Source organism: Phoca vitulina, unplaced genomic scaffold, assembly GCF_004348235.1.
Source record: "Phoca vitulina isolate PV1807 unplaced genomic scaffold, GSC_HSeal_1.0 scaffold41, whole genome shotgun sequence".
Lineage (NCBI taxonomy): Eukaryota > Metazoa > Chordata > Mammalia > Carnivora > Phocidae > Phoca > Phoca vitulina.
The window spans coordinates 11059477-11073380 of record NW_022589744.1 but is presented as its reverse complement, the minus strand read 5'-3'; the positions used below and the strand labels follow the sequence as shown (position 1 = coordinate 11073380).

General features: G+C 47.5%; 1 protein-coding gene and 5 non-coding genes across 6 annotated transcripts; 3 read left to right on the top strand and 3 right to left on the bottom strand.

Annotated features, from left to right (window-relative positions):
- The first annotated feature begins 20 nt into the window (after nt 1-20).
- Nucleotides 21-4392, top strand: ATP5PD (ATP synthase peripheral stalk subunit d). Its single transcript, XM_032429918.1, has 6 exons — nt 21-125; nt 1812-1942; nt 2413-2509; nt 3414-3485; nt 3985-4047; nt 4194-4392. The coding sequence occupies exons 2-6, from the start codon at nt 1821-1823 to the stop codon at nt 4323-4325; spliced, it is 486 nt and encodes a 161-aa protein (XP_032285809.1). The 5' UTR covers nt 21-125; nt 1812-1820; the 3' UTR covers nt 4326-4392.
- A 5971-nt stretch (nt 4393-10363) lies between these two features.
- Nucleotides 10364-10436, bottom strand: TRNAR-CCU. The gene has a single exon. It is a non-coding gene; the product is annotated as a tRNA-Arg (tRNA).
- Nucleotides 10437-10681: 245 nt separating this feature from the next.
- On the bottom strand, nt 10682-10754 carry TRNAR-UCG. Its single transcript has one exon. It is a non-coding gene; the product is annotated as a tRNA-Arg (tRNA).
- Nucleotides 10755-10968: 214 nt separating this feature from the next.
- On the top strand, nt 10969-11041 carry TRNAR-UCG. The gene has a single exon. It is a non-coding gene; the product is annotated as a tRNA-Arg (tRNA).
- Nucleotides 11042-11375: 334 nt separating this feature from the next.
- TRNAR-CCU lies at nt 11376-11448 on the top strand. Its single transcript has one exon. It is a non-coding gene; the product is annotated as a tRNA-Arg (tRNA).
- Nucleotides 11449-11853: 405 nt separating this feature from the next.
- Nucleotides 11854-11926, bottom strand: TRNAR-CCU. The gene has a single exon. It is a non-coding gene; the product is annotated as a tRNA-Arg (tRNA).
- Nucleotides 11927-13904: the final 1978 nt, after the last annotated feature.

Sequence of the window (13904 nt, the reverse complement as noted above, 5' to 3'; positions counted from 1 at the left end):
TTCTACGGGCTGACCTGCAAAGCAAGGCCCGCCCCTTCAGCTTTGGGGTTGGCTCAGGGAGGCTTTCCGGTGACCCAGTTCCGTTCCTTGCTGCTGTGGTCTCTGGGCCGCCGGGGTCGGTGAAGGTGAGTGGGGTTTGGGGGCGTTGGGCCCGACACCGGCGGGCTGCCCAGACCTTGTGCCGACCCTGTCGCACTCCTGACGAGGACGCCGGGCCCTGCGATTGGCCCGCTGGCAGAGCGCCAGGGTGTAGCTGCTGCCGCCGCCGCTCTGCTCGGCGCTCCCTCCCTCTCCCCTCCCCCGCGCGAGGTCGCCGGGCCGGGCTGTGACCCTGCCGCCTCTGACCGAGGTGCTTCCACACACCTCGCCTCGTTCGGTCCGCCCACAGCGCGGCCGACTTGGGCAGTCCGGTGTGGGGGCTGGGGAAACGTTACCCCGAGATAGTGTTAAGTTGTTGAGTGAGGGACACTCCGTCTCATCCTGAGGGTTCCAACATTGGAGAGTGTGGAGCGCTCAGAGCTTGTCAAGTGCAGGGTTCGCGTACCCTTTCAACAGATACTCACCGAGCACCTCCTGTGCGCCTGACCTGTTGTTCTGGGCGCTGGGGATTCAGCAACATATAAGGGACAAAAATCCCGTTTATGAAGCCTACCTGCACTGGTGCTTGGAAAAGTCTGTAAGGACGCTTATTTCTTTGGCGTCTTTAAAAGTCACCTGCGGTGGTACTGGATGGCTCAGTCCGTGGAGCTCGCGACTCTTGATCTCTGGGTTATAAGTTTGAAACCCACATTGGGTGTAGAGATTACTTAAAATAAAAGTCACCTGCCCATCACCTCCACTCCTGGAAACAAGCTATTGCTGAGACGGAAGGAAAGCAAGAGGCAGGAGTTGGACCAGTTCCTTTTTAAGATCCCGAGGAGAATTTCTTCCGCCTCCCTTGTGATCCACCCCATAGTTTGCAAAGGCCTTTGACATTTCAGTCTTTCTCCTAATGTCTGGCACTGATCTTAAATTTAGTTTGACTATTTTCCCATTTTCTTAGTTTAAAAAAAAATGGCTGTAACCACTTTGCACCTTCTCTCACATTCACATATGTATTGAATACCTCTCTTAAGGGTATTGACTAGAATACACAGGGTATGTACTAGTGCTGTAGAGGATAATCAGACATGAATAGGAAGGTGCAGGTATTACCAGTCAGGTAGGGAGTGAGTAGAGAGCCCCTTAAGCTTGGTAAGACTGTAGGGCAGATTGATGTGCACAATTTCACTTGGTACTTTTAACAGCCTTCTGAGGTAAACAGGGCTGGTATTATCCCCTAGGAAATTCTGGCCTAGGGTCTGCTCTATTTAAGCTTTGTTGAAACTTGTGTATGTGTTAGGTTCTGTGCACTGGAGAATCTGAGTAAAACACATGCAGTCGGAGTGGAAATGTATTCAAATGGTTCACTTTTATGCAGTGTGTATTACTTTAGCAATATTTCCAAAGGTACATGAAGAGCAAACACTAGAGACCTGGGCTTTTAAGGATGAGTAAGAGTTGGGGAATAAGAGGGGGACAGTCTTGGGGGAAATGATGTAGTTATATGCCAGGTTGCATCCCTTGAATTTGAAAAGCTAAACTATCCTTATTTAGTTATCCTGATTCCTTTAGTTGATAAATGTACTCCTCAAGCTGTCAGGATGTCTCCCTTCTCTGTCTCTGTCTCCCTTCTCTGATCTATTTCTTAAAAGATTTGCATGTTTCTAAGGTGCCCTTTAAAGGATTCTCAGTAAGAGCCCTGTTTTGATCTGACCTGTTTTATTTTCCAGGATCTCAAGATGGCTGCGCGAAAACTTGCTCTAAAATCCATTGACTGGGTAGCTTTTGGGGAGATCATACCCCGAAACCAGAAGGCCATTGCTAACTCCCTGAAGTCCTGGAATGAGACACTTACCTCCAGGTCAGTACCATTCTGAGAGGGATCTTCTTAACTTGCTACTGAATATGGAAGCAAAACAGTGATTTGGAATTACATATGAATTTCTGATGTTCTTCTGATATAAGGAAATCCACACGTAGGGGTGCCTGGGTGACTCAGTTAAGCTTCTGACTGTTGGTTTCGGCTCAGGTCATGATTTCACGGGTTGGGAGATTGTGTCCCAGGTCAGGCTCCACGCTCAGTGGGGAGTCTGCTCGAGATTCTCTCCCTCTGCCCCTCCCCCCCACTCGAGGATGCTCTAAAATAAATAAATCTTTTTTTAAAAGAAAGCATACATTTTTCCAAATGAAACTAGTTTTTTGGCATTCCTATGATCTCCCTCCTAGAGAAAAGTGTGATGATAGCTCTAGGCCATAGGAATAAGGAACGTACTGTGTGAATTTTCTGTTGCTCATGGACCAATTTTAACTTTTGCTTTTCCGTGTGAGCAGGTTGGCTACTCTCCCTGAGAAACCACCTGCTATCGACTGGGCTTACTACAAGGCCAATGTGGCGAAGGCTGGTTTGGTAGATGACTTTGAGAAGAAGGTGAGACTTCAGGCACCTAAAGCACTGGTCTTGTAGTGTGGCTTGCGGGTGCGGAGCAGAACAGTAGGTAACTAGATATTCAGGATGACAGCATGGAAACAAGGGTGCTGTTAACAGATCCCAGAGGAAGTTCAGGAAAGATGGATGTAGATTTATATGGTGAATATGTGCACAGAATTCAGGGTCTTCATTCAGCAAGTTTCTTATCCAGAGAAACAGTCCAGTACATTATTAATCAGGGAGGCAGAGGGCTGTGGAGTTAAATGTTTCCATTCCAACTCTTCCTCAATTATTTTTTAGCCCCTCACCTGTTTCCCTAACATCTTTTCTACCCTTTCACTGTTTTCTTCCTTTTTCTGCTCCTTTTTACTGTGCCTTTTGGCTTAATTTCTCGTCCACCTAGCCTCTTCTGACATTTACATGTTAAACCTCAGTATCCATAATTTATTTATTCATTTGACAAATGCTTTTCGAAGGCCTGCTCTGTGTCAGGTGTAGTGCTCCGTGCTGGGCCCACAAGGCTAGGCAGTCTTCTAAGGAGACCATCTTCATCACCATTATGGAAACATTACTTCTGCCAATCAGTCCATTAGAGATTCGTTTGAAAGAGAAATCAGAGTTTAGAACTACAAGGTTCTAGGAGGCCATTTTTTAGGTCATCAAATCCAGCTGTCGTTCTCAGATGAAGAAACTGAAGCTAATTATAATAAAGAATTGTCCAGTTAGTGACAGGACTGAGAACCTTGAGCTCCTGTTTTCAGGCTAATATTCTTTCCACTACAACACTCTAGATGCATACTGGTTTCCTCTTTGAGAATGTGTTTTTATCTGTAAGGATTGGGGTCTTTGAGCCCTTTCTTTGGACTCCCAGGTATATTAATAACAACTGTCCCTGTGTTTGTAGTTTAATGCCCTGAAGGTTCCTGTGCCAGAGGACAAATATACTGTTCAGGTGGATGCTGAAGAAAAAGAAGATGTAAGTAGTTGAGACTCTTACTTATTTTAAAATTCTCTTAATTCCTGATGGCTCTTTATTTCTTAGAAGTTAGGTTAAGGTAGAAGGAATTAAAAGGAGCACCTAACTATTTGCTTGAAAGTATGAAAGCCAAATGTGGGAAGCCAGGTGGCTCCACCAAAGAGAAGTGCGGCTAAGTGGTCAGGTGGCTTGTCCTGACATTCAGTAACCGGCCCCTGTGAAACATGGGCATTTTGTAGGTTGTCTAGATGAGTAATTTGCTGATGAACCCTGGTACTGCTATTGTAAGCTGGTTCTCCTGTATGGGCGTCTTTGTAAATTTAGGAAAAGCTGTAGTTTGCTTCCCAAAGCAAGCACGCCCAGGAGTCAGGGCAGCCATGTGTTCTCCATACAGAGTGGGAAAGCAAGAGTGGTGGGCTCTGGGACTTCTGTTTTTTGAGCCTTAGGGTCAGGACAGTACAACTTGGTTTCAAAACAGAGTATCTCCCTTCTCTTTAAGGTGAAAAGTTGTGCCGAGTTTTTGTCTCTCTCAAAGGCCAGGATTGAGGAATATGAAAAAGAGGTAAGGATCAGCCTTGGCCTTCGGATGTAGTATGTTTTCTCTCTCTCATGGCCACACATCTTTCATCTAGTGGCAGTAACCTACCTTGGGTTCTTTTTTGCATCTCTGTGGCCCTGTTTACCTTAACACAATTCCCCTCTTTCCAGCTGGAGAAGATGAGGAACATAATTCCATTTGATCAGATGACCATTGAGGACCTGAATGAAGTCTTTCCAGAAACCAAATTAGACAAGAAGAAGTATCCCTATTGGCCTCACAAGCCAATTGAGAATTTATAAACTTGAGTTGGGGAGAAAGCTCTGGCCCTCGTATTGTAAATGCTGGACATTAAAAATAATGATACGGTGCTGTGTGTCTGTCCTTTTGCAGTTGAGACAATTACAACTCTGAGATGCCATCAGTAGAGGTGGACTTTTTGTTAAAATGGAAAGGTGAGCCTACAGGTGTGTGCTGGTCTAGCTATCTAATGGTTAGGATGTGTAGGAGCCAGTTGGTCCCCAGGGCTGCTGAAATCTGAACAAATCACAGTAGGGCTGATGACAGTGCATTGCACTGGACTATGTTAAGAGGAATCATCTGATTCCCTTGAACTTCCTCTTTGCTTTCAAACCACTGGTTCCTAAGCAGTGCTCCCTTGTACTTGTCCGTAAGTAAGTCACAAGGACAGGTGGTCCAAATTGCAGATGTAACAGCAGGGTGAGTAGCAGGCAGGGCTCTCCTTTTCTGTGCTTCAGTTCCTCAGCATAAATGTGGTATGAAAGAAAATTTTGTCGCAGAGTTAAAACTGGTTACAGCTTTGTATTTGAACATGGAAAATTAATTTTAATTCCATCATTTCATTTAAGAAATTCCTGCTATTGATCCTAGTTAGTCGGGCTCCAGAGCAGTGGCAGCAAATACAGGTGGTATAAAGTAAGGTGAGGTGCAGGCACCCCGCTGGCTCAGTTGGTAGCACGTGACTCCTGATCTTGGGGTCATGAGTTTGAGCCCCACATCGAGTGTAGAGATGACTTAAAAAAAAAGACAATAAAGAAAGGTGAGGTGCTAGAAAGCATTCTGTTGCCCTTGAAGTTAGAGGACCTGGTCTGCCTACTGCTTTACTCTTTGAGCACACTGAATTGCTAGTTTTAGACTACTTGTTCGCTGTCTTAGGACTCGCCTTTTCTCATTCACAAACCTCAGGATTATAATGAGAATTAAATGAGATAACCTGGGAAGGTTCTAGGTAAGCAAATGTTCTGAGCAGAGGCATCTGACCTGATAAGGCTTACATCCTGTAGGAAAAACCTGCAAGAGGAAGGGCAGCATGCACAGACATAACAGTCCTTTGACATTGCTCCCAAAGATGGCAGATGGACTAGTGGAGAAGAGCAACAATGGCTGATAGCGCCTAGAAAGCCATGCGGTCTTACAGGACATAAGCAGAGGAGAGCCTGGGTCCCATCACCCCTGATCATAGGGTCAGGCATTATGCTGAAGGTAAAAAATGTGGTTGAGGGGCAAGGTGTGTTCCACTTAGAGCTGCTTTAGTTACAACAGTCTGTGTGCCAGAAGGCCTTTAATGCACAAAAATGAGTATCCCTTTCTGCTGTGAGTCACTGAATGGGCACCGAGCCATCCTGCTGAAGATCGAAGGATTCAGACAAGTAAAACATGGGGAATCCAAGAAAAAGCCATTTAGTTTGCTTTTGGAGTGGAGTTAGAACTCACGTTCAAGGAAGGACCCAACATCCATCCCCAGGAAGTTTTGTAGCAGGAGTCGCTAGCATTGGAAGGAGACCCTTTGGAAGACTTACTGGAAGAGATACCAGTGAACAACCGAACATGCTCTCCATCCAAGGCATTTGCATAGGATTGGGGCACTTTTAAGTTGTGTACTCTCCTGGGTTGTTTGAATTTTTTGCGTTGAGCATGCATTGATTTTACATTGAAAATGATCACTAGTGTGGTGCCTGACTGGCTCAGTTAGTGTAGTGTGTGACTTGATCTCGGGGTTGTAAGTTCATGCCCCATGTTGGGTGTGGAGATAATTTAAAATCTTAAAAAATAATCACTAGTAAAATGGGATTATGCTTTTCAAATCACTAGAGAGAAAAGTACATCCTTTTTATTTTTTTAAGATTTTACTTATTTGAGAGAGAGAGCGAGCGAGCATGGGAGCCCGATATGGGGCTGGATCCCAGGACCCTGGGATCATGACCTGAGCCAAAGGCAGACACTTAACCGACTGAGCCACCCAGGCACCCCAAGAAGAGTACATCCTATACAGCAAAAGTTAAAGACAGAAATCAGCAAAGTAGCATAAATTCAGAAGTGTAAATACAGAACCAAACATACTTAGGATAATTATGAATCAGTAAAGACCCCTATTAGGCAAATACACTGGGTCAACCCAAAATCCAACCACAAGCTGTCCATCCTTTAAAAAAAAAAAAAAAGATGTATCAAGGGTTCCAATTCGTTAAAAAAAACTGGCACTGAAGGAAAAAATATTATACATACATCCTGCCTTTTTAAACAACTTATTTCAGGATAAACTAATAGACATAATTAATGAGAGAAAGTTCTTTACAAAGTATTCTGGCCAATAAATGTGGAAAAAAGTAACATCAGAAGTAATTATTTTGTAATCCCTAATGAAATAGTTTTTTTAGGCCAAGCTTCTCAGTGGATGAAACCATTACATGAAGGGTTGATGAAGAACTTGACCACGAGCAGGCTGTCAGCTCCTGATGCCAAGCCTATCTGCTGTACGTTCTGATACACTATATTAAATACGCAGCACCATTTGAAAGTTTTGTTTTTGCCAAAAAGTTGAACTTGACTTTAATGAGGGCATTAAAATTAACTTCCAGTTTAGAGGAAATATCTGGGATAGAGGAACAAGTTAAATGGCACCATAAAGTAAAGATAAATCCAAAATATGGGCCATTTGACCTTTGTTTTTCAACAAGTCAGTGATGTGGGGTAAGGTAAGATGGAAGGCAGGGACAGCTTTAGGTTAAAAGAGGCTGAAGAGACCCAACATCCAAATCTTGTGTGTGACCTTGTTTGGATACTGGTTTGCACCAATCAACTGTAAAAAGATTAATATTGAAGTATGTGGATGTCTACTGGGGTGAAATGATGTGATGCCTGGAATTACTTTAAAATACTTCAGAAAAATGAAGGGATAAATGGATTACTGGAGCAAATGTGAAAAAAATCCTGATAACTGACAACTCTAGGTTGGTTCATTCACTATTCTCTGTTTTTGTGTATGTTGGAAAATTTTTGCAATACATACATATTTTTTAAAGATTTTATTTATTTATTTGCCAGAGATACAGCGAGAGAGGGAATACAAGCAGGGGGAGTGGGAGAGGGAGAAGCAGGCTTTCCGCAGAGCAGAGAGCCAGATGCGGGCCGAAGGCAGACGCTTAACAACTGAACCACCCAGGTGCCCCGCAATACACATTTTTAAAGGATGGGCAACTATGTAGAGTTATTACCATTTAGCAAGGTAGAATTCAAGACAAAAACATGAAATGGGTCAAATGTAACTCTTTTTTTTTTTTTTTTAAGATTTTTTTATTTATTTATCTGAGAGAGAGAATGGGAGACAGAGAGCATGAGAGGGGGAGGATCAGAGGGAGAAGCAGACTCCCCGCTGAGCAGGCAGCCCGATGCGGGACTCGATCCCGGGACTCCAGGATCATGACCTGAGCCGAAGGCAGTTGCTTAACCAACTGAGCCAGCCAGGCGCCCCATTTTTTTTTTTTTTTTTTTTTTTTTTAAATGTAACTCTTAATAAAGGGAACAATTGACATGAAAAAAAAGATTGGAACCTTGACGTGCAAAAAAAATGTTAAAATATATAAAACAAAAAAAGTTTAAAATTGCTGGAAACCTAACAGTTGTTAAGATTTTAACACACCTATTTTTGGGATTTGCAAAAAGACTATAGCAAACTATAATAAAAGGCTCACTTAATAGCTTATATACTAAATTCTGTGTCATACAAACAGAATAACTGGGAACTGATAACATTAGACTATAAAGAAAACTTCAAGTTAAAAAAAAAAAGAAAAAAAAAACCGGTACACATCTGATTCCAGAGCAAGTATTACATAAAACCAACAATTAAGGAACGCCTCGGTGGCTCAGTTGGTTGGGCGTCTGCCTTCAGCTTGGGTCATGATCCCAGGGTCCTGGGATTGAGTCCCGCGTTGGGCTCCTTGCTCAGCAGGGAACCTGCTTCTCCCCCTGCCTGCCGCTCCCCCTGCTTGTGCTCTCTTGCTCTCTCTGACAAATAGATAAATAAAAATAAAATCTTTTTTTTAAAGATTTTATTTATTTGACAGAGACACAGAGATGGAACACAAGCAGGGGGAGTGGGAGAGGGAGAAGCAGGCTTCCCGCGGAGCAGGGAGCCCGATGTGGGGCTTGATCCCAGGACGCTGGGACCATGACCTGAGCCGAAGGCAGACGCTTAACAACTGAGCCACCCAGGCGCCCCCAAAATAAAATCTTTTAAAAACAACAATAACAATAGCCAAAGTATAAATTACAGTAACACAACACACAATACAAAAATGCAGGCACTTGGAAACAAATTCCTCATTTTCATGAATTTCAGTGAGAAATTAATTACAGAATGCATGGAAGATAAAAGTAACAAGATCAATCCTAGAGGATTAGAAAGATCTAGAGGATTCTAGAAGATTCTTTGTTGAGTGCCAGCATTATACCTTAGTCATATTTATATTCCCCAGGGTTTAGCACTGTGCTTGGCATTCAGAAGAATCTTAATATGAATGCATAATGAAAGGAAAAGTCAGATGAAATTTGAGCCTTCAGGGATTCACGTCTAGCTAGGAGAGTATCACATATAAACCCTGAATAATGGGGCAAACTAGTCTGTTAGTAAATATGACAGTCATGACTTACAGAGCACTGCTGTGTTCTGGGCACTGTTCCACTCACGTGACATGAAAATCATTTCATTTACTCCTCTCAACAACCCTATGAGGTAGGTAGCATTATCAGTCAAGACATGAAAGAAGTCCTCTGAAGGTGACAGGATTGCCAATGATGCTTGTTGCTGTTTACCACCCAGAGGCCTCCGAGTACTCAACTAATAGCTGCCCATGACCCTCTTTATTTTGAAATCCTCCTATTCATCAGTTTGTTTACTGCCTTCTCTCTCACTAGAATGTAACCTCCATGGAGTCAGGGCCTGGAGGATGGTGTTAGGAGATCTGAAGCCTGAAACCCAGAGAGGCAGCGGCTCCAGTGGTGCAGGCTAGGGCCATGATGCTGCAGCCACGTGGCAGGGCTTGGGAGCCAGAGATGGCTTAAAGTAGCATCCATAAAACCGCGGTTTGCAGTAGAGAGAGCAGGAAAAATGCTGGATGATGCTGGAGAAGGGAGAGGAGGATTCTCTACTTCTAGTTTGTTTGGTTTGCTGTTTCTTTTACAAAAGTACAAGGACACAGTGGTTTTTAAACTTTTTTGGGTAAAGACTTAGGAAAATCTGATGAACAGTACAGGCTCCGCCCCACCCCCCGCCTAGACATAGTATCCCCAAGTGCACACAATGTGAGATGGTCAACCTGTGTGCTCCGAAGTGAAAGAAAGAAGGAAAAAAAAACCTGGCCAAAACAATATATTATTTTAAGTAAGCATGTTACTAAAGGATTATATACATATGAAAGTACGGAAAAAATAAACATACCTCTCTCCGACAGTCCCTTTTCAAACCCTCCTGAGCCACCTTTTTCCTGCGGGCCTGGGCTCATACTTGTCCCCCCGTCCACTGCGCATGCACACCCGTGCTTCCGTGCGCCCCTCCTCGTCCTAGCAGGGGCCGTGGGGGTGGGTGCCGGTTCTATGGGACAGAGCCCACAGCGAGGCTGAGGGCGCGGGGCTGGGCAGCACCCCCACCCCGCCTGCCCCTGCCCTCCGGAGGCTCAAGGCGCAGGGGGCTGCCGTTTGCGCCGCTTTTAACTTTATAGTGATGGACTCACAGAGAACACGCGCGCCTCACTCGTGCGTGGATGTGTAGCCTTCACGGCACTTTCCCGAGGTGTGTTTGGATACCAACTGGGGCAACAAGAAGCGGGGCCGCGTTTGCGCTCACATGGATTTATCTTTCAAAGTGCAGTCGGGCTTGATCAAAAAGAAAAGGCGAATTACCGGCAACCGAGGCATCCACACACTAAAACAAACAAAAACACACACAAAAACCGCTTTGAAATAGAGAAAATTTTGCCGTATATATTTGTTTTTACTTTATAGATGATAAGGAAAAAGCACTTCCGCAATTAAGTCACCTCACCCCAGATGGGACTCGAACCCACAATCCCTGGCTTAGGAGGCCAGTGCCTTATCCATTAGGCCACTGGGGCTTCACGCAAACGGCGCCCGATCACATGCCTCTTGAACTGTGACGCCGTGTGGCTGCGTAATGACGTCATGCCCGGAAGCTCCCAGGTGCAAAATTCGATTGGACGGGAGCCCTCAGTCCGCCTCAGGTGAGGGGGGTTGCAGTTAGGAAAGGCTACGGAGGCCTCACTGTCTAAAACAAGGGTAAAGCCTGGGATTCAGTTGCGGTAGAGGTTGTGCTAAGTATCTCTTCAACATTAAAACGTATCGACCACGAAGGGACTCGAACCCTCAATCTTCTGATCCGAAGTCAGACGCCTTATCCATTAGGCCACGCGGTCCCCTACTTGACTGGCGGTGCCGGGATACCTATTTAGCGACCTCCGGCTACACTAGCATTGACGCTGCCGCAGACACTGCACCCTGGCTCTGCCCCCGGTACACCTGTGATGCACCTTGGGGCGCGGCGCGCGCGGTCCTCTCCTGCCCGCGTCGCCGGCGCCGCCAACGAGGGGGCTGCACCTGGCCTGCGCACTGCAGCCCCCTAGGCGTCGCGGCCGCGTGGCCTAACGGATAAGGCGTCTGACTTCGGATCAGAAGATTGAGGGTTCGAGTCCCTTCGTGGTCGGTTTCTTTTTGGGTGAGGGGCGCGGGCCACAGCAGCCCCGCTCGGCCTCGTCTGCCTCTCTCCTCGTCCCCTCCCGGATCCCCAAGGCCGCTCGGCACTCGCCTTCCGGGAAGCCCGCTTCTCTCTGTGCACCTACGCTCCGCCAGCGCCCTGTGGTCCCCATGGGGCACGAACTCGTCGCCTCGCCTTGGACTCTAGCTTTTCGGGCAGCTGGCGGGCGACCGCTCCGGTCCAGAGGCGCGCGGTCCAGCCGCCGGCCTGGCGGCATCGCGGGAGGGCCGCAGGCGTGCGGCTGCGCGTTACCACGGACCACGTGGGCACAGCGTGTTGTCGCGCCCCAGTGGCCTAATGGATAAGGCACTGGCCTCCTAAGCCAGGGATTGTGGGTTCGAGTCCCACCTGGGGTGGTGCGGGCGCTTCTCCTCGCGGCAATTTTTGGTGCCGGGAACTCGCGGGCCTCCGTGTACCCCCACTTCCGCGACGAGGACCCGGGTCCTGGGGGCTCCACGTGCCTCGGCCCTAACGCCCCCCCCTCCCGCCCCCTAACCCCGGTCCTCCCAGGCCCTCGGACCGCGTTCCGCCCGCTCCTGCGGTGCAGTTTACCAGGACCTCGGTGTTGCCCGGAGTCTTGGGGTCAGTGTGGCCTGTATTCCCCGCTCTGGGCCTGGTGTCACCGCGCCCCTTCGGGACACGCTGTACCTTTAAGCCTCCGGGACGGGCTGTACAAAAGTTGCAGGGCGGTCTTCTTTGGGCTTTTGGATTCGGTTTAGTCACGGGTGCGTGAGGCGCGGAGAGAGCCAAAAAGGCGGTTTTACCCCAGGTGGGACTCGAACCCACAATCCCTGGCTTAGGAGGCCAGTGCCTTATCCATTAGGCCACTGGGGCCTGCGAGTCAGGGTTGCGCCATTCGGCCCCCTAGTCTCGGTCGCCAGCGCCGAGAGAGTAGCGGCGGGGCGGGGGCGGCGGGACCCCCGAGTCCGGGTGCGCAGCCTGGCGCCCCGCCCAGCCTTTGTGTCCCCCGGTGCAGAACTGACAAAGTCCAGGAATGTTAGGAAAAAGTAGTGCAGGAAATGAACGAGAACAGAATAGCGTCCATCACTAAAACTGGAACCCAAGCACTGAGGATCTTCACCATCACCAGGCAGTGCACGACCTGTACAAATCTTTCCAATCACGAATATACATCATATATAAAACAAATACATGTAAAGCCAAATAGTTCACCCTAATATTTTGTTCCTTTAAAACTGTTTACAAAAAGTAATACAAATAAAGAATGAGCTCATTTTTAAACGTTACACGCGTTTAGAATCCACTATTAGAATTCATGCACTTCTGAAAGATGTTCTAGAAGCCTCAGCAGAAGGCAGCTGTTACTTCCCTGTGCCTGCCTCCAGAACTTGCCTCTCCCATCTCCAGGCATCCAGGGCACAGGGAACCTGGACACATTCGTCTTTGTTTTTCTCTCTCCGACATGTGGAAAGTCTGCAGAAACCCATCTCCTTCCTCCCTAACCTCAGCAAGAAGCAAAAGTTTGGCCCACCTGGCTCCAGTCCCCTGCCTTGAGGGTGCTCTCCTTTAAGTTAACCAATTTGTTCCTCGAGGTGTGACATTCCTAGGGCAAAGTGTACTAGCTGGATGAGTGCAGAACACTTCCAGCATCCCAGAGGGCTCCCTTGTGCCTCCTCCCCCTCAGTCACCACCTCCTCCAACGAGATACTCACCTAAAGCAGTTTTGCCTTGCTTTGAGCTACCAGATGGAATCATTTTCACCTGTGTTCATTCTTCATTGCCCTCCACCTTTTTAAACACAATTGCTTTATTTTTTAGTAGGCTCCACTGTCAAAGTGGGGCTTGAACTGAGGACCCTGAGATCAAGAGTCACATGCTGTACCCCCTGAGCCAGCCAGGCATCCCAGCACTCAACATTTTTAAAGGATGGGTCCTACTCCTGTGCTCTACTCCCTGTCCCCCAGGCTGGTGTTTCTCTTTACCTTTTCATCCCCTCCTGTGTGTCCCGAATGCCTTTCCAGTTCCCTTCATGTGCTACCAAGGTCTTCTGAGGAGCTCTCGGGTCCATCACTTTGCTCCAGGGTCAGCCCACAGGGATGCCTTTTCTGGTTTCCCCGCTGCCACCATCTAACCCAGCAAGTCCCCAGGTTCTGCTCTGCCTCGTCCTCAACTGCTCCTACCCATTCCCAAGACTCTGCTTGTGTCCTCCATCCTGCATCCTCCAACTGCAACCTCACTCCCAGCCCCAGGGCTCCACTCCTTCTCCTGGGCATCACTACCGGGGCGTTCCTCCTCAGGCCCCACGAGTCAGCTCCTCATAGGCAAAACCATCCTCCTCCCACCTCCTCCCAAGGCTGCTCCCTTTGTGCCTTCCCTGTCTCCATGCATCACCACCCATGTCACACACACACCTGCTCCCGCTCCACCTGGGCCCATTTTCTGTCTCCATCATCCTTTTGCTCCTGCTATTGGCTCTCCATTCTCCCTGCCACTGCCCTAGTTCCGGGATGGGTCCCTGCCACCTACATGGGTCAGTCCGTCAGCCTGTGCCCATCTGCCTGCACTTCCTTGTCCATTCAGTCAGATTAATCTTCCCCTGACAGCCTCGGCAGAGGTCGAGTCTAAATGTCCCAGCTGTCACATTTGAAGCTCTTACCTTGCTACATGGCCGGCCCCTCCGCTCCTTCCCACCTATGTCAAGCATTGCAAGCAAGTGTATCTGCTCTGGCCCTCTAGCTGGAACTGGTTGCTTCTCTAGTTCCCAGAACCTGTTTTGACCTGATATTCACCACGTTTTAGGTTGTGTTACCATAACCGGAATCCATTTTTCTTCTCGGCTTTTATCATCACC